Raw genomic sequence first — 21,153 nt, 5'->3', positions numbered from 1 at the left:
GTGTAATGCATATGTAAACAGAATTAGTCACCTAGAAACAAACTACAGGATTCCAACATGATATTTTAGTATTTATATTTAAAATTCCTGAATTTAAAGTTATGAAGCAATCCATGTGGAGACAGGATCAAATGGTGACGCCACTGGTATCGGTATTTGATAAGGAAATGAGCATATACGCTTCAACAAGCTTCAAAAGAAACACCATTGCTGGTTTTAATATGTCTCGAGCCAAATTCAATCCAATTTTCCCATTTCTAGAAACTTAGTAATTTACCCAAGACATTCTTTGCCAAGATACAGTCTAAAGCCATGTTTATTAATAACTCATTGCATTTTTTATAAGGGTAACGATCTAGAGATGATTGAAGACTAATTTTCACACATTTTACACATTCACACATGTATTTGACAACATAAATAACACATCCATGGGTAGTCATGAAAGAAATATTACACACTAAACCCTGGTAACATATAAGATGATTCAGGTTTAAGCAGGGAATCCCCAACTTGTACAGGAATTGTACTGGAATTGTTCTGACTCATGAGACATCATGCAGTGAAGATGATGATTATATGGATATTAAATCTAGATACAAATATATTAATAAAGCTAAATAGCGTAATAGCGTATGGTGGATTTTCCACTTGTATTTGTGTGTTTGTTCATTTCGCATGGGCAACCACACCCCTGCCCACGCTTATGAAATGTGAGAAGCCAACTGGCTGACTCCATGTTTCACCACACATTTATAGAAGCTTGGTTCATTCCCTGTCCCCCTCCCTAAAGCTTGCACGTATGAGACAGCCGGCACGGTCATCAACTTTCCTGATGTATCTCAACAGCTGCAGGCCGCTTCACAGGCCCTGTGTAAATCAATGCCACTGCCATTTGGCTCTCGTAATCAGTCCTCACGCACAGTGCTGCATCAAGTCTGTCGAACTAAAGACCACTAGGGCCGAGCTGACTATATCCACTCGCTCATCCCCAGAGCATACACAAGGCCGATTCTGGGTCGCCCAGTTGTGCTTCTTTCGCCAGAAGAACAAGGAAAAACCTGAGGCGCCATGCAAAAGAGCACAAAGGTGAAGATCACATATGTGGTCATCCTGACAGGCATAGTGTGCATGTTTACAGCAGTGGTGACCGATCACTGGGCTGTGTTAAGCCACCAGGTAGACAAGGTCAACAGTACCTGTGAGGCAGCCCACTTCGGATTGTGGAGGCTCTGCAAGAAGGTCATTTACATCGACGATCCAGAGACTGTTAATCAAGGATGTGGACCACTCAGTCTGCCAGGAGGTAAGTCTTGCTGGTGTGAGTTAATCATGTTATATGTCTGCTATTTTTTTACATTCACCATTTATTATGGTTCCACTTAAGATTTCGAGATCTTACAATGACGATAGCGATGACAAAATTGTACAAATATTCAAGTTTGCGCGGCAAGCAACTGTAACAGCGTATGAACCGCTCTCCACTCACGATCCGGCTCTTGTCACCCGCTACCACATACATATATACTGTATAGTTTATACAGTATGCCACTGTACATTGCCCTGTTTAGCTAAATTATGTACTATAATCTGTTAACTTATTAAAAAGTTTAATTATACTACTGCATACTGATAACCATTCTTTAAGACTCTCAACTTGTTGTTTTTAAGTTACGATGGAGTCATCAGAACACATCTCCATCTCCAGGACTACCTGTACCTAAATCAATATTAACATTGCTATCGTTTGGCAATTTGCTAAATGATTTGTTAAATATAATGCATTTATTAGACCCCCTGGATCAGCTAAGACATGTTAAGAGTTTATTGTTTGCTTGGCTAACTTTGCACCAATTAACGTATCTCCTGTATATTAGCATGCCTATGTAATATCACAGAGAATGCTAGGTCCCATCTGACAAATATTTACTCTAAGGATTTTTCGATGTGATGGACTTCCATTAGTCCTAGCTACGTTAGTTTAATGTGAAGCTAGTTTGGCAGAGAAAGCTACGTGTCTACAAAGAATTGTACCCAGATGTAGCACATATTGTGAAGTATACAGTACATGTGTGAGATTAATGAACGACCTGATATAGAGAAAGTATGAAGTGAAGGACTGTATTAATGCCTTTTCTTATAACTATTTCTTTAATAATGATTTTAGTAACATAGAGGAATAGAGTCTACAATCCATTACTCAAATGAATCTAGACAAAGCGAAACAGCAGGGTAAATTGTAAATTTATAGTAAGCGATTTGCTAATATGCACATGCATCAGCAATGTGGCTTGCAATCATAAAAGTATTTCGTGCTCGTGCTAAAGTGACAAGGCTGCTCATTATAGCAGTACTGTTTCCATGTTTTGACCTGTCTACATGTTTTGGGCACGTGTTTTATAGTTATTTGCTAGCATGTTTAAACCTATTGCTCCCTTACGAGTCTGCATGTTGTTGATTCAGTGATTCATTATTAGCGTTATTCAGGTCGGAGATATCTAATCCGTGATGAAGCGGCAGACATGTTGGCAATGCTGTGGCATAACCTTTCATGTGTGCTAAAGAGCCAAATAAGCCTTTTTGGGTGGTCTAAAATCCATGCAGTCACAGACTAGCATGTCATATGTGACATTGTCAAGCTATACATGATACTGGCACACGACACATTAGCTTGACAAATACTCTCAGCATTTAGCCACATTCCGCTCGAGCTAAGTCGTTCGCTTGTGCGAAGTAAAACAGTAATTAGCAAGTGGCTTGAGTTTCCAAACCGTAGCATATCCACTAATGCACTAGCAAAGCCAGGTGACCTTACCCTTACATTTATCCCTTTCTTGAATGACCTCCATTAGCAGAAATACCTTACTATTATTTTTAACCCTCTGAATGAAGAGCTAAAAGGCTTCTGACAGGCAGCACACTCTCTTATCATACATATAACCAGAGCTTTACAATTATCCAGCTTTGTGGATTAGATAAAAGTTTATGTGATGTGATCAATCAAGATTGCTCCATTTGTTGAAAGAGATTATATCTGTAATAGCACTATACAAAATGAGAGGTTTTAAAGCAGGTGTCAATTTACAGGGTTTAATGAGTCTCTATTGAGAACCTGCTAGTAGCAATAAATAGCAATTAATTATAGACGTCTGGGAGTATCTTGGATGTTTTTCAGGTTTTAATCAATTGGATCTGGTGGATGTAAATTGCATGTAAACAATGAATCTTCATTAATAAGAAAGAAGAAAACACAAGCAAGAACACAGTTTCAACTGTGTGAAAATACTGTTTTACATTGTGTCTTATAGGTTACAGGTTCACCAACAAATGTTCTTTAACTGAGAAAACATCAAGGGTTCATGGTGGCTTCTGGCATAGAAGTTAAATGATGTAGACGCTCCCTTGCCTGTTTGCATTCTCACCCTGTATTACCTCAGGCACAAATCCAGACATGCAAGTGAAACAGCCACATAAAGAGCAAATAGAGGGAAAAAAAAGATAAGCTAGAAGACAATAGAGACAGACAGGATGTAAAAGAGAGGAAAGGTGAGCCAAGAAAAAAGATACCATGTCTGAAAAAAACTGTCAAGAGTAATTTTGGTATAGTAAGAAGTGGAACTGGGTGTTCAGTCATGCTAACAATGATAAAAAAAAATAACACCATTTTGAATTTGTGTCTTTTATAGAGTTTGAAGTTATTAAAGTTTATTTTATATCACAACAGGTCTAAACACTACTGTCAACTTACTTAGCATCTTACTATTAGCTATAGATTACAAAGTTGTTGTTTTTTTTTGCTAAGATTTCATTAAAGTTTTATTTCTGTTTCTTCTGGCTTGAACTGGGTTTGTTAGAGGTGACAACAGGTCTACCAAGGCACCTGTTGTAAGTAACTCAATCTCTCTTTTCAGTTTCGACCTTAAAAGCAAAAAAGTATTCTTTACAACAAACATTACTTTAAAGATATAAGCAAATGAAAGAAAACCATATACAGATTAAAATTTCTCTATATATACAGTAAATTTGTATCCATTTTTACATAATACCAGAGTTCAGCTGAGTATTCTGTTTAAATTATCCAAATTATCCAAATCTAACTTTTCAACCCAGTGTCCCTTATGACTAGGCATGTAAATTCCTTTACCAACATGCACACTTTTCTACTTAAAAAAGACGATGTCAAGACTTGTTTGGAAAGTTTAGCCACCCGGTCATCTCAGCAATTCAACTTAAAATACTCTAGGGTTTGTTTCACAGTGGGTGCATCATTACACATAATTGGAACATGGGTGGCCCTGTAGATGGGCTTATAGGGCTTAAACACCATATGTTCACTGGCTAGAACAATCCCTTGTGCCCTAACATGCCACTGTCACACATGTATTGCTGTAATAATGTGATAATCATAAACCATGTGAAACATGTCTTGGAAATCATCCCAATATTTCGAACACCCCTGCAGCACTTCTCATGTAATACGTGTCAAAATTTGTTTCATGAAACAAACGTATGTTATTTTAGTGATGAGAATCTGGAACTGTTAATGGATCCTAATTGTCTGAAGTTTTCGTCACATTGTGCAACCTGTCAATATATTCAGATTCTCAGAAAGAAAAAGAAATAGCACCCAGAAATCTCCCATTTATGAGAACATCCAGCCAATCAGGACACAAATGTGTCTTTCATTAAGCCTGTAAATTAAGTTAAACCCCCCTCCATCCTACAATACAATATGTGTATGTTGGTGCTTTGAAGGGATTGTTGGCACCTTAAAGGTCCTGACTTGATGGGCTCAGTTCACACTGTATGTTCTTCTTGTGTTTCTGTACTATAGGTTTTCTAGGCTTGTGGTTTTCTCCCAAAATCATCAATGAGACTGGATTGTCTACACCTAAATGCCTCTAAGTGTAAATAATTGTGTGTATGAGTGTTTTAACTTTGTGTATCTACAGTGTCCTGTATACACATCCAAAGTGACACTTTATTTTCCTAAAAAAGCTTCCACCCTTAAAGCTCCACCTTGACCCTGAATGAAGTTTTGTCCCTCATATTAAAAAACTAAATCAGCCAGGTTAGACCCACAGCACACCTTAATCACACTTTCATCTGGGTGATCAGAACAGATAAAGAAAAGATGATAGTGCCATCTGAAAGCCACATCAGCATTTTCAATATAGACAAAATGAATAATAATAAAAAATATTATGATATTGTTTATATCATCTCTAGTGAACAAAATTTAATCATAACTGTATGCGTGACGTATATGCCAAAAGTCTAGAGGGTGTGGCTTAGTGTTTTTTTGTAAACATTTCTGGATTCATTCCATGCAGTGCCATATAAGAAAGTACTGTTTCCTGGAACTACATTTTTGCTAGAATATTGTTAAGGAATTATAGGAATGAGATTAAATCATACAATTTATAAATTCATAAATTAGATTAATAGAATAAATCATAAAAATTCATAAAACTTATTTACTTTGTTACTAAAATATGCCATACATACATGGCTTGTTCAAAATTCATTCATTGTTTAAAAAAGGCTTTGGACGTTAGATCCTGGGTTTGTGGTTCAATTCCTGGCCACACCAGGTTGCCAATCTTGGGCCCTTGAGCAAGGCCCTTGGTGCCCCCCAGGGTGTTTAGTTGTGAGAATGGCGATAAAGTACTTAAGCATAGACAGTGAATTGGAAAATTAGCTTTTTTTAAACAAATATTTCCAACAAGTTTCCAAACCAATGATAGCTAATAATCTTTTCAAGATTCTTGTTTCTTAAACCAGTAGAATTGTGAGACACTGTTTAATTGACTTGTTATATGATGTAGTGTATGATGTGGTAAAATACGTCAACAAAGCAGTGAACCCCAACACTTAAACAAGCTGATGAACAAATTGATAAATTAATGACCTTTTAATGGAACATGACAAAAATTATTGGCCTGCAATCAGTCAGAATAACTTGGATTGCAAAAGTGTTTCAAATAAATGATTACCTATCTGAAGTGTGACAGGATATGTTCTGATTCTAACCTTCCTGGTAGGTTGTGCTAAGCAATTTTTGAATGCATACAGCAAGGGTATGAGAGCAGTACAATTCCAAAGCCCAAATTTAGACTGTGTAAATAGTCAGCTGTCTGCAGGGGTACAAGGAATGCATGCATCAAGACTCTTCTCTGTTTTGGCACCTGGGTGATGAAATAAACTTCCTCTAAATGTCTGAACAGCTGAAGCATTGGAGGTCTTCAAACAATGACTAAATACCTACCTGATTTTAAAATACTTCAATTAGCACTTTAAATGAAACAAAAAAGTGTAGTTTGTTGCTTTACTTTCTATATCACAGTATCTCCCCAACAGACTGGTATTCTTAGCATAAGACCTAGTGAAATAGTGTCAGTATGTACTTATTGATGGAGACTTCAAAGCATTTCTACAAGACACACTGGATAAGGGTGTCTGCCAAAGTCATAAAAATTAATGTAAAGGTCTAGCAAGAGGTGCAGCAGAAGTTTGAGCTTTAGTTTTATATGACATATGCTGACTGACATCCACAACTGAACATACCAGCAGTAACGTATAAACGCCTGAAGTGTGGGTGCTTAGAGTTTTATAAAGGGCAAACCAAAAATCATTCTATTCTAGTTTACTACAGGGGTAATTTCAAATTAGACAGTTTTAATGTAGAATATAACATGGTAAGATAAAGTAAAATTTAACAGAACAAAATGTACGATCAGACAATAATTGTCAGATAATTAAATATCAGATAGAGTAAGTAACACAGAAGAGGTAGCAGGAAAGATACCAATGACCAAACAAAAAAAATAAGCGGAACACTGACCAGGCACCACAGACACCGGTTCCATGATACTGGGTAGCTGACCAAGGAAATTACAGTGAGTCAGCAAAAGTACCTGGAAGTTTGGAAAAACTAGTCAGCAAAGGCATTTAGAAATGCATAGATGTAGAGAAACAGAAACCTGTATAACATTGGATCGATGAAAATGGCGATGAAAGTGTTAAGAGGATCAGAGAACCAACATACCAGTGGTTAAATGAAGTCATGTGCAAGGATCAGAAAACACCTTTATACCTAGTTCAGATGGGAAGAAAAACCTAGTTTGATGCACCGAAATCAGACAACATAAGAAACTCCTCTCCCGCAGGTGGGTGGTACCTGTTTTCTTTTGGCATACATGGGCTTTCTTGTTTCCTTGTTAAGGTGGAACTAGCAAAACAGAAGAATCCTTGGTTCAGGCCTCAAGTAGCAAGATAGCAAGAGACCCTAGGCCTTGGCATGAAACTCAGGTGGATCTCTTCTCTCTCTTTAGTAATAAATGAAAATACACTGCAAAATAAGCAGATGATGTGAAAAACAAAAAAAAATTATAAAAATACAGAATTCAATGGCGATGTTGAGAAATGACAAGGCTTACTGGACTTCAGTCTGGGAGTTAAAGTTCTTCTCATATATACTTTCTGGTGTTAAGACGGTTAAGGACCTAGGTTTATTGCTTCAACTGAACTGCAGAAAGGTTCATTGCACTCGTCAGTGCCTCATTTACCTAGTTTTAAAGGAACACAAATTAGGAACTTAGAGCTTTCTCCTTTTTTCAACCATTCGGTATTGAGCCAGTAAAGGATCAGTGCTGGCTCAAAGGAGGCTTAGTGTTGATCCAATGTGTAGTCAGTATAAAACCAATGTGATATCAGTGTTGGTGCAAACGCTTTTAGCATATCTTGGCTTAAGATTTAGCCTGATCTGAGATCAAAATAAGCCCACTGAAACCTCAGAATATAGACCCAACTTTGGGTCAGACTCTATTATTTATTTTTAGCCTTGGTGAGTGTATAAAAAAATTGTTTGCTGCCTTGAAGATGGCCACTAAAACCAACACCACATAAAACATTAACGCATTAACTGGGCTATGGTTTATTTAGCCATTTCTTTGTATAGCCAGACGTGCTCCTAAAATTTTACCACCCACATGTGCTACAAATAACCAGCAGTACCCGGTGGCTAATAAATAACCTGCTAAAATACATGCTGCAGTGACACTTTGGTCAATTAATTTGACTACATAATTACAAAAGAGTTCTGTCTTGCCTGGTACAATAAACAGGGCATTATTTGTTTTGTCCATTTTATTACCTTAGTGCTCTGTGTGGAAGGAAAACAAGACTTTCTGTCATGCAGCTTATTCACTTCTGCACTTAGTTTGACCTTGTTGGGTTTATCGGTTTGTTGCCTGTAGGTCTATTCCCCAGATGGTAACAGTACTGTGTTTGAGGAAGGAAAACAATCTATTGCAGGAATGGTAAACAAGTAAAAACAGAATGTTTTATGATAAATACTACAAAACAGTGGAAAATCCAAAAGACTGTATGGAATAGGATTTTCTCACAACATAAAAATTTATTTGCAAGAATGGCTTGAGCCATAAAAAGAGGGACATGAAAACCCAGATGTTCCTTTAAATAGAAATACAAGCTTGAAATATGAATGTAATTTGTGTGCTAGACAACATGGGAAGAACATTAATTAAATCACAACACAGGATTTACAATGTTTGGTTCAAAATAGCATTGGCAGCTGCTGCCACACCCAGCATGCTGCATTGAAAATCTGTGGGACTCAGATCGATTACACAGCAAACTGCAACTGGTTTAACCATCCATGAAAGAACGCAGTTCACAGACAATTTGACTGCAGGTTTGTAAAAAAAAATTCAAAATGTAATTAAGTCAGTAATGATTATTGCTATGGATTAATTTGTCTGGAATAAAATAATTACCTGGTACAATCCTTCAGCTCTTAAATCAGTTTGGGTTTGAAAAAAAAAATGACTTGATATTCAACAGAAGTACACTAATGTATTTGAGTTGTGTATTTAGCTTCATACTTGTGTTAACTGACACAAGGTTAGCAGAGTTGGAAATGTTGGTTTGCACCACATACTAAAAATTGGCTTAATATACACATTAGGGACAAAAGTATTGGGACACCCAGATTTTCCTGCAATATCCTTAACCACAAAATTGGAGGCACACAATTGTAAAGGATGTTTTTGGACACGGTGGCAATAAATATTTTCTCCTACCTTAAACTAAGAGACTGTAAAATGTTCCAGCATGACAATGTCCCTGTGCACAAAGCCAGCATCATGAAGATCTGGTTTACATGGGAGAGGAAGTTCTTGAATAGCCTGCTATAGAGCTCTGACATCAACCTTATTGAACACATTTGGCATAAACTTGAATGCTGAGTGCACTCCAGGCCTCCTCACCCTACATCAATACCTGACTTTACTAACACACTTTGGCTAAATGAGTACAAATCTTCACATCCACACTAAGTCTAGTGGAACATCTTCTCAGAACAGCGGAGGCTAATATAACACACCAAATCTAATATTTCTCATTCTGAGATTATTAAATACATGCTAAAAGTAGATAAAGAAGCATACTGTAAACCTGTTTTTATGTTTTTTAAACAACCTTTAAAGTGTCTTGTTTTTGTCTAAATGCATAGAATTAGGCAGAATTATTTGCTATTAAAAATAAACTTAAAGTTAAAATCTATTAAAATAAGATGAGTAGTCTAGAATTTGTTTTAAAAATCAATAATATGACTTTTGCATTTATTTATTTTATAATTTTAATAATTATTACTTATCAGTTGTTGTGTACTTGGCGCAGCTCTCACCTACTTCCACTAAAGGACCTACTTTGCTAATATTTTCTGCTAATATTGCCAGGCTTACTTTGCCACTCACATCTATTGTAATCACATTTTCAGATGGTAAATATTTAGCCGCAGTGGGTTTAACACTTGTCAGCAGCCTTGAGTACTGTCTGTATGGGTAGGGCTCTAAAAGGCATTGACAAGTACAAATTGCTATGTGTTCAATGTTCCCCAAGCGTCATGGTGCTGGTGGTGTTCATAGAGCCTCAGTGTCTTGCACTGGATCATATTTCCTTTCTTGAAGAGTTAAGAGATAAAATGTTCATGATTTTACAGCTGAGAGGAGTGCGGAGTCCTAAAATAGAGCTATGAAATAGAAGACTTAGTCATAGGTGTTGGTTTGATCGGTGTGATCCTATCCATTCAAATATAAATAGCATCAAACATCATTAGTTGATATTATTTCTACCACAGCATAATTATTTCCTGAATTTGATTAGTCAGTAGATGTTGATTAATATTCTAGAACAGGTGCTCAGACAGCAGTGCATTCAGTGTGAGTACTGTGCCATTGTTGATATGAGTATGCATTTTTCATGTTGAGGCATTATCACATTTTTAGAAGGAGTCTTCAGTTAAGGGAGGTAAAGCTCTAAATGTGTTTTATAGCTATAATAGTGTAATTGATAATAGGTACTTGTTTTGTGGATGTTTCCCAATATTAAATGTAACTTTAAATGGATGTTATGTTCTTTTTTTAACAAATACAAATTGTGTAAGCGCACAGTGTAATGCAATAGGAATGAAACGCTTCAGGAAATGGTGTTATTGGATGTTTTGTTGCTTATTTAATTTAGACAATTCATAACGCTTAGACTGAAAGCAAACATGGCAAACTGAAATGGTTGTCTTAGTGATATTGTGATATGGGTCAGGTGGCAGAGAAAGTTCTGGGTGCACTTTACTATACATACTTTTAACAACATTTTATATATATATATATATATATATATATATATATATATATATATATATATATATATATATATATATATATAAAATTTAAATGTAATTATTACATCATATTACATCATATCTATCATACAGTATGTCTATGCATTTTCATTTCGTAATAATTCTCCAGTAACAGCGTACTTCTGTCCTTTTGTATTTTTTTTCTCACAGAGGTCAACTGTTCCTACTTCAGACACTTCACTCCTGGACAAGACTCAGAGATATTCGAGGTTAAAACACAAAGAGGTAAGAATATCTGTATGAGAGAGGAGATTCGAATCCACTCGAATGTCCATTGAACTGGAAGGCTTACTATATAATATAAGGTTTGGGAGTGTGTTCTCAATCTACAGTGGCCCATCTATGAGTCATTATAGCTAATTGTCTAGCTAACATATTTTGTTATGTCAAAACCAGAGACATACATACATATATATATATATATATATATATATATATATGTATGTATGTATGTATGTATGTATGTATGTATGTATATATATATATATATATATATATATATATATATATATATATATATATATATAAATATATATATATATATATATATATATATATATATATATATATATATATATATATATATATATATATATATATATGTATATTTAGCTGTCAAAATTAAAATTATTGTAAACGGCACAAAATTTTATTAACACTATCAATTCAGCGCACATTTCTGTTTCACCATTTTTATAGAAAATGTAAATACATAAATAAATAAATAAAAAAGAGGCGCAATTAAAACCTTCAGCAAAAAATACGTTTATCCACGACGTCCTTTCTTAGATATAAAATAAATAAATAAACTCCAGATAAAAATATTTTTTATCAGTAAACTTTTGTTTTATTTCTGCGCCAAGTCTCAAATCAAAAACCAAATCCGCCATGTTTTACACCATTAACCCTCTGGGTGGCGTTTTGTGGGTTTTTCCCTCATAATGGCGACACAAACTTAAATTACTGTCTTTATTGATCGTACAGATAAAAACAATACATCATTCAAATCTGTAAAATGTCTATAATTTTCTATATATAAGCTTCCTGACTTGACTTGAAGAGGTGCAGTCTCTCCGGTATCACCTCATTAACTGTCCGTGTGGAAACATAGCAAAGGCTCTAAATGATGTCCACACATCTTTGCACTGATATAGCCTTTATATTTAATCACTGTACATATGCTTACATATATATCACATGCTGTAAATATGATACATGTTTAACACCTCCAAGCTGCCAGTTTTGGGCACCTGAGCAAGCACTTAACTCACTACTGCTCATTTAGTAAATGAGATCATTCGCTCAGGATAAACACTTCCAACAGGAAGTGGCTATATCTCGCTATCTTTGTCTCTCTATTTTCTCTATCTAATTGTCTCTGTGTCTCTTTTAGTAAATGTCTCTGTCTCACTGTATATGTCTCTCTCTTGCTGTCTCTCCATTTGTTTCTCACTCTTTGTAAAGCTGTGTCTGTGTCTCTTTGTCTTTGTCTTTTCCTGCTTATTTACATGTCTAACTAAGTTTTGAGTTTTGAAGTAATGCCATTAGCGATCTATGATTAAAGACTTCCCTGGTTCGATTCTTACCTCTAGTTTCATATTTAACATTATAAGAAGTTTTTAAAAGCAGAACAATAAAAGGTCATTAAAATTGGTTGCTGGTAAATCATGGTATATCAGTGGTGAGGTGTTGGAGATGTGGTTCCTGTACCTGAGTCACTTCTCATAGACTTCGAGTAACTGAGAGAATAAACAGGAAGGAAAAGTTTTGACCCTCTACCATCATGATCTAAGAGAAAACAGTGGTCTCTTAACTATAGAAAAACCAAGAGTCCAATAAGCAAAGCCTTGTTTGTCATTCTACTGGTAGTGTAGTGGTTAGTAATGAGGCCTCTGCTATCTGACTCACCCGGTTCAATTCCTACCCCTTAGCTGTCCTTTAAATTGTTTAAAAAGTTTTTAAAAAAGAACCAAAAAAGGTCCTAAAAATCAGGTTCTTGCAGGAGATCCTGTGGCTCAATTGGAAGAGCTTTACCTCTGTGTTGAGAGGTTGCCGGTTCAAACCCCGGCCAGGGCTCAAAGTTAACAGTGTGGAAGGTTTCGGTGACTGTAGTGAGGAAGGTGTCAGAAATGGCTGCGTGGAAGGTTGGATGTGGTTTCGGAGGGTGTATCCTAAAGCAGGGGGGCAATATCCGGGCATCTGCCCCCCCCAGTGTCTGAGAAGCTGAAAACAGGGGGTTATGAAGAAAAAACGTCGAAAAAAGTATCGACTTAGTTTTGCATATATAGGGAAAAATTCTGCCAAAAACCTATCACCCTTACTTTTTCTGAGGCTGTGAAGCAGCAGGTCTTCACAACCTTTGCTCACAGTCAACCACTCCATTGCTCACCACACACTACTTTCCACACAGCTTACCCAGTGTGGGGACAAGCCAGATTTGAACCAGCAACCTCTGAGCTCAGAGGCAAGGCTTTTATCACAAAGCCATCAAGTCCCACAACAAACCTTCTTTTTTTTGGGGGGTTTATCCTTCGTTTCATGCTTCAAAGCAAGAAATTCAGACCAGACAGAAACACAGAAAGCAGGATTCGAACCCTGAACCCCACCATCAGCGAAAAACCAGTCTTAACCCACTGAACCATCGGGAAGGACAGGCTGCGATCATTGTTTAGAGCAGGTCTATCTTTTCTTTCAAACCATCAACACAAGAATATAATGCTAAAGACAGACATAGGAAGCAAACCCGTATCATGACTAGCAGGGACAAAGCTGGATTCGAACCCTGCTTCACACCATTAGCGAGACACCAGCATTAACCCACTGAACCATCAGGAAGGACAAGTTAGAAAGCTTGTTTAGAGCAGGTCTATCTTTCATTTTGACCCATCAAAACAAGAATATGAAGATGTAGGAATCAGGAATTTAACCTACCTCATGACTAGCAGACAGAAAGCCAGGTTTGAACCCTGACCACAAACATTAGCAAAGTACCAGCCTTAACCCACTAAGCCATCAGAAAAAAACAGGATGGGAAGCTTGATTAGAGCAGGTCTATCATTCTTTTCAAACCATCAACACAAGAACTTAACGCTAAAGAAAGATGTAGGAAGCGAAAACAGATGTGAGTAGCACAAGTTGAACCTACATTGTAACTAGCGGGAAGAAAGCAGGATTTGAACCATGATTCCCACCACCAGCAAGATACCAACGTTGACCCATTGAACCATCGGTGAGGGGAGGCTAGGAAGCTTGTTTAGAGCAGGTCTATCTTTCTTTTCAACCCATTAAAAACAAAAATATATCGCTAAAGAAAGATGTAGGAAGTGAATCCTGATCGTGACTGGCAGGCAGAAACCAGGATTCGAACCCTGAACCCCACCAAAAGCAAGACACCTGATTTAACCCACTGAACCATCAGGGAAGACAGGCCAGGAAATTTGTTTAGATCAGGTCTATCTACCTTTAAACCATCAACACAAGAATATAAAGCTAAAGAAAGATTTAGGAAACAGGAACATAACCTACATCGCAACTAGCAGGCAGAAAGCAGGCTTCAAACCCTGATCCTCAATATCAAGTCAAGTCAAGTCAAGAGGCTTTTATTGTCATTTCTACTGTACACAGTGGTACACAGTACACAGTAAAAACGAGACAAGGTTCCTCCGGAACCCTGGAGCTACACTAAACAACAACAAGCTACATAAAGTGCATCGAGTGCAACCTAGTGCAAACAGTGCAGACAAAAAACATTACAGACAGACAGTGCAGACAGAAAACACAAGAGAACACAAGACAAGACACAAAACCTGAGATAGCACCAACTAGTAAACCTACTGTATACTCTGAATATACAGTACTGTATGAGGAGAACTGTAAAAACTATACCCGGGACTGAATATAAACAGACACAATGTAGTGCAAAAAACAGCAGCAGTCAAGAGGTGCAAAAGACAGCATGTAAACAGTATAATAGAGCCAAAGGTGCAAAAAACAGCATGTAAACACAGTAGTACGGTAGAGTATAAATAATAATAAATAAATTATGGTGGAATGGGCTGAGATGAGTAATGAGTGTGTGTCGAGGACTGAAATGTAATGAGTGTGTGCCTCGCTGAAGTCTAGGACTTCAGCGAGGCACCAGCCTTAACCCACTGAACCATGGAAGAGATCAGACTGGGAAGCATGTTTAGATGAGGCACAAGCCTTAAACCACTGAGCGACCACTGCTGAAAAGCATGTGTGCTTTTTTGGAGGGTTCATTCTTTGTTTCATGCCAGCGCAGTAAGAAAGAAAGCATGTAGGACTGGCTTTGAAACCTTATCACCAGCGTGGACTATATTAAGGACCATGTTCAGGCACAAGCCTTAACCCACTGACCTACCACAGAAGTGCGTGCTTTTTTTTTTTTTTTTTTTTTTTTTTTTGTGGAGTTATCTTTCATTAAAGACCAGGAAATCAAGAAATTAATCCAACACAGAAAGGACAGAATTGAAATGTTTTCAGAGTGGACAAGGTCTAGAAATTTTATTTACAAACACAGCAACCAGCTCGACCAGGAATCAAACTCTCAAACTCATCCTCGTGGGGACCCTGACATTAACCCACTAGGCTATCAGATCTATCTAGCTATCTATCTTATATGATGTGAGGTCCAGTTAACAGATAAAACAGGTAGAAGTAATAACTACTTTTTACTTAAGTACATGTCGGAGCCAAGACTTCTTTACTTTCACTTGAGTAAAAAAGTATAATCAGTACTTCAACTTTTACCCGAGTATTTAAAAACATGAGGATCTGTACTTCTACTTAAGTAAAGGATGTGTGTACTTTTGTCACCTCTGGTCAAAACAATACAGATAAGATAAGATCCAAAGAATATGATTCTATAAAGTCAAACATTTCCAAACAAAGCAATCATCCTCATACCTGAAGTGTAGATTCAGTTGCTAGTGTTAAATTGCGACTGACAACAGACTCAAGTAGACTCTTGAAACAAGTGGCTCACTTCGGAGTGATAACTCAGTTCTTTGACATGCCGGTTTTTCAGACTGCTCCTTTCTCACTGGCGGAAATCTCAGATCCTCGGGTCCAGCAAGGATCATTCTTATTGCACTTGGTTTTCGAAGCATTTCAGCTTGGACCACATTCAGAGGTGTCAACCTATGTAAAAATCTCACATCGGTATTAAAGCAGGGAAGGCTGTAGTATTCAGGGAGAGATTTTGCACATGTTTAAGTCAATTATATGGGCTCCTATTTTTTTAATTATCTGACAAGCATCTAGACCACTCTTAAACATAAATAAAAAAGAAAAGGAAAACATAAAATGTAGCCTATTATGTTTAAAAAAGTAGACTAAATGTAAGAAAAATAGACAAATACTATAATATTTGATTGAATATATGGCAAGCATTGGAATAACTGTAATGCTGCATGAATACTCCTAGTTGTAATCAACTTTTTGGTTGAAATTAATAAAATCTTCCACACATTATTTAGGAGCTTACAATATAGCACGTGATCCAGCATGTCCTATCATTTTGTATTTTAGTATTTTATTTTATTTTTTATTACAAGACATTAAATTATTATGTGCACTAAATAACTGCAATACTAACCATGTACTTGAGTTCAAGTAGAGATACAGTGGTTAAAATCTATTATCATTTTTGTCACAAGACTCTTTGCTTAATCAACCTAATTTATGTAAAAAAAAGACTCAAATGTTACTCTTAGCACACCAATCTATTAATAAAATGCTATTAATAAGCCAAACACTGATTGATATGTATTAAAATGGTCATTAGCCCAAAACCTTTTTTTTTTAACTACTTTAATAAAATCGTGCAAATGGGGCCACAGGTGTTGTGGCAAGTTCGAGTCGGGAGTTTCTTCCATCATTTATTCTTCTCAAAATATTCTGCTTGCTGTTAAACTGATGCTGAACGTTATGTTCGTGCTAATTAGAAACCACCAAGTGCCAATCAAATCAAGTTCAAAACACAACACATGCTCTATTTTGATTGGTGACTTGCTGTGTGTTTGACCAGTTTTAATCCACTCATACTGTAAATAAAAATGTCGTTGAGTAAAAAAGTGAGATTTTTGACTTATGACTAATGTAGTGAAGTTAAACTAAAAGTCTTCCCAAATGGAAATACTTCATTAAATTACAGATACGTGGAAAAAGCTACTTAAGTACAGTAACGAATTACATTTACTTCATTACTGGAATCACATGACTCTGACAGAGCGCTGGATTTCTTACATAGCATCTGAATACTGCTTAAAGTCTGGAATGAAGTCTGAGGTCAGAAAACCTCTGAACATTTCTGTATTTAAATCCTTACTTTATGCATTCAATTCAACTCTGTTATTAAATTATACAACTCTAAATGTATAGATTCATGCAGAGAAAGTTTTGTTCATGTAAAAGACACGTGAACATTGCAATGCAGGATGTAATTTGTAATCTCGAACACTGTCCCTAAGGGGATCGTGGCAGGGGGTGTAATGAACAATTCTCATGCCTCAGCGAATGGCGTCAGTGGGTTTTCTGGGTGATGGGGCTGAGCCTGGTAGTTAGCATAGCATTCTGTCTTCTTGATTATTTTATTATTCTCTCAGCGCCTGTGCATGTTATATTCCGTCTGTGCATGTAATATAGCCGGAAATACACCCTAAAACCTACACTGCACTGCACTGCTCAGAGGACCTTCACTGCTGAAAAATGAACACTTACACTATAAAGACAGCACGTTATTATTTTGGTGAACTAAAAGCAATCTCAGTAAAGTGTGTGAACTTCAGTCGGTATTTCATTAGCAACAGCAAAGCTTGTCGTCTGGAGAAATGATTTGTCTAAGTATCCATAAGTGGCAGATGCTGCTGTAATAATTAGCACAAAAAAAACCCCATTCTGTAATAATTCCGTAGATCGTGCCTTAAGCGCATACAATCTGCTGAAGATCTGCCTCAGTGGTCTGAAGAGGAAAAATTGCTCTAAAGCAAGCGATGTGTCTGTCATGCTCAATCTGAATTCTTGATTTTACAGATCCATAAGCATCTGACAGAGTTTGTGCTTCCAGCATTTTTAGTGCACATGAGCCACAAAGTCATCCTACTGTATGATTTGACTTAATCTGCAATATTCGAATAAATATTGCTTTATCTGATCATGTATTAAGGTTCCTGTTTGGCTAATGTGTACTGAATTATACTATATGGCAAAAGGTTTGTGGACACCTGACTATAAGATTCATAACTGCTTTTTAAACAGACTCATATTATAATTCATTTATTAGCAGTCATTAGTAACACTGTATATATGCCCTTTATAAAAGTTGTTTTTGTGTTTTGTGTGTTTTTAAATAAAGGTAACATAAAAGATACAAGAAAACAAAGGAGTTCAGACGTTCCATGTGGCGTTCCAGACACGTCGCACTCGTGCATTGTTTATTACAGTCAAAAACTGATATCAATTCTGCAATGATGAATTTTTTATATTTAAAAATTATTTCAGTAACTTTAGCACAATTTAATTCCCGTCATATTTGGTCTCAGATTCACAGTGAGTTGTGTTGCAGCCCCACAGATCCTGAGCTCAGTTTACAGTCTGTGTGGACTTTAGCACGTTCTCCACATTTCAAAGCAGGTTTCTCTAGTTTCCTACCACCACACGAAAATAAGCAGGAGGTGGATTAACCCTATACGTGTGAATGAGTGTGTGAATAGATGTTTATGATGCTCTGATATTGCCTGCCATTCCAAGTTGGGTGTAATCTTGCATTGTTTTCAATGTTTTCGGGATCCAAGAATTCAGGATCTACTGACCAGGATATGAAGATTTCTATTCATTATAATGGCATATGGTGTATCTTCATAGCAATCAATTACCTGTATATGAATTATATTATAAATCATTTAACATATTTTAATTTAATTACTTGATTTTAGAGTACAACATCTCAGCAGCAGCGATTGCTGTTTTCAGTCTGGCCTTCATTATTCTGGGATCTCTGTGCATTCTGGCATCTCTGAGGAAAGGCAAGGACTATCTCCACAAACCTGCTGGAATGTTCTTTGCATTTGCTGGTAAGACAACAAGTGTCTGGACATCTTTTCATAATGAATTTTCTTAAAATGTTTAAATAATATTGAAATTATTAACACATATGGTGTAAGTTTTGTGCAGATTTGGCACTTAGCTTCATGGGAGAACTTTACTCACAAGGCTTTTCCCAAATAGGGGAGACAATTGAATTATTAATTTTATTAACTTTTAAATTATATAATAAACGTCTTTTTGGGCAACTACAACATTTACACAATGTACACAAAATGCCTTGAGTATTATAATATTACCTGATGGTACCAAGTCCATTTCAACACTCAACACAGTTTCTAATTTTGAAAAAAAGAAATGCACCATTTTTATTTTTTATTTATTGCATAAGTTCAGTCAGAGATTGCCCATTATTTCACTTCCTACCTCTTTCTCCTTTATCACTATCCCCCTCTTTTGCACACAGGCGTATGTGCTATCATTTCGGTGGAAGTGATGAGGCAGTCCGTAAAGAGGATGATTGAGAGTGAGGACACCATCTGGATTGAGTACCACTACTCCTGGTCTTTTGCCTGCGCCTGCACGGCCTTCGTCTTCCTCTTTCTCAGTGGGATCGTTCTCCTTGTCCTCTCCATGCCCCAAATGCCTAAGAACCCATGGGAGACCTGCATGGATGCAGAACCAGAGCACATTGGATAAAGCCAGGCTATGAGAAATCTGCATTGTTTTGCCACCGCTGCATGGAATCATGGGGCTCATAGAAACACAGCTAATTTGGATTTTCATAATACTGGTGTATTCTTTTTGATATTGTGTTCAATGGGCTTTGGGATTTAAACCTCCCTGAATTATTTTAGGACAGTTCCATTGTATGATGCTTAATAATGAATGGTTATTATAATAGAATGGATGTAAGATGAAATGTAACATGTAAACATGCTACAATGATTGTATTTAATGTCAAAGGAACATGTCCTTTAGTTTAATCGCATTTGATTGGCTACGAGCTGCTAAGCAATTTTCCAGTTTGTGTTCACTGTAGGAGACAAAAATTTATAGATTTAATTTAACTATAGACAGGCATATGTATTTAAAAACATTTATAGATTAAACAACTTCTTTAGCATAGTAATAGCATGTTGGTTTCATTCTTGTCTGTCACAAAATGATATACTCTGTTTAATGCCTTTTTTTACTCTGGCAACATTGCTTCAAATCAAATTCGGAATATAAACATTGCTCCAATCAACCCAAAATGCATTAGCATGTCAAAGTTCTTATTACATTTTGGAATGCTAAATCATTTCACATATTTATTTACCCCAGACTTTGCTGAAATTGTTACCTGGTCGTCCCAACAGGTCAGTAAGAGTTGGACGCAATTTGTGAGCTGTGGTTGGTAAAAATCCTTGACGTGCAGCGATTCTACCTAAGGAAATTTTGTAAAACGAAGGAAAAACTGTACCATCATGGTCTAAATCTATATATTACTGCCAAGCAATTGACTTGATGGAATAGATTTATGCTTTTCATATGTGTTGTGTTTTTTCTGTACATACACAAACCGTCTGTAGCTTTAAAGCTGTCAGGAACATTTCATCTCATAGACCTTTTTTTTTTATTTTAAAAGCAATAAGATTCTTAATGCTGAACATAACATTAACTGAACTGACCTTATCTATAAAGTGATTGTGCATTCTATTTCTATTTTTTTTCCACCTCGATATAGCAAGCTGCAGATTTGTGGACATGTTTGTACAAGTCCTCTATGCTAGCCTTGTTTTGAGACACACTAGATCTGTGTCTCTGCTTTGGGCACTGAACAGAATGCTAATATGCAGTTCGCCATGGCCTCTGAATGTCTGGCCAGAAATTTTGGAGTGCTTTCAGTTCTGGCAGGTGTGAACACAAATGCTATCTTTTTTCTCTCTCTTCTGGAGTTTGGAGTATTAAAAAGAATGGCTAGTTCTCTATAGCTGCAGTGCCAATCCAGCCTCACCTGCCCAGCAAGTCTTCCAATCACATTTAATGCTAATCTTAAATGCTTCCAGTTCAGAAGGTCACTATTTTTAGTATTCTTCACACATAGGTACTTTGGAACGTTCTTAACTCCTTTGGATTTGAAATCCGTGCCTTAAAATGAAATATCATTCGAAATGAACTCATATATTTACAGTGATATTCTCATCTATGCATGCGTTATACTATTAGATAGTGAGCGATAGAAAACATAATAGCAATGAACTATATATTTTTTCTACACTCCTGTATGTATGAAGCTATTTGCTGATTTTCTTGATAAAATCTATCAAATTAAACTCAACATTTAACCAGGCTTGGTGCAGTTTATTATCTGGTAGCATGCA

The 21,153-nt window shown here is 36.5% G+C and overlaps 1 protein-coding gene across 1 annotated transcript; it reads left to right on the top strand.

The window, feature by feature from the left end:
• The first annotated feature begins 930 nt into the window (after positions 1 to 930).
• Positions 931 to 20,333, top strand: cacng1a (calcium channel, voltage-dependent, gamma subunit 1a). The gene is made up of 4 exons (XM_046854419.1): positions 931 to 1,306; positions 10,874 to 10,948; positions 18,679 to 18,816; positions 19,254 to 20,333. Exons 1-4 carry the CDS (start codon positions 1,072 to 1,074, stop codon positions 19,484 to 19,486), a joined length of 681 nt encoding a protein of 226 aa, XP_046710375.1. The 5' UTR covers positions 931 to 1,071; the 3' UTR covers positions 19,487 to 20,333.
• The last annotated feature ends 820 nt before the right edge of the window (positions 20,334 to 21,153 follow it).

This window comes from Silurus meridionalis, chromosome 1 (assembly GCF_014805685.1).
Source record: "Silurus meridionalis isolate SWU-2019-XX chromosome 1, ASM1480568v1, whole genome shotgun sequence".
NCBI lineage: Eukaryota > Metazoa > Chordata > Actinopteri > Siluriformes > Siluridae > Silurus > Silurus meridionalis.
This window is presented reverse-complemented; position numbering and strand designations above follow the sequence as displayed.

Bases quoted from the DNA above. Each gene is read 5' to 3' on its own strand.
- cacng1a (XM_046854419.1), top strand. From the start codon at position 1,072: ATGCAAAAGAGCACAAAGGTGAAGATCACATATGTGGTCATCCTGACA. The intron at 1,307-10,873 runs GTAAGTCTTGCT...TTTTTCTCACAG, and splicing joins ACCACTCAGTCTGCCAGGAG to AGGTCAACTGTTCCTACTTC. The intron at 18,817-19,253 runs GTAAGACAACAA...TTTTGCACACAG, and splicing joins AATGTTCTTTGCATTTGCTG to GCGTATGTGCTATCATTTCG.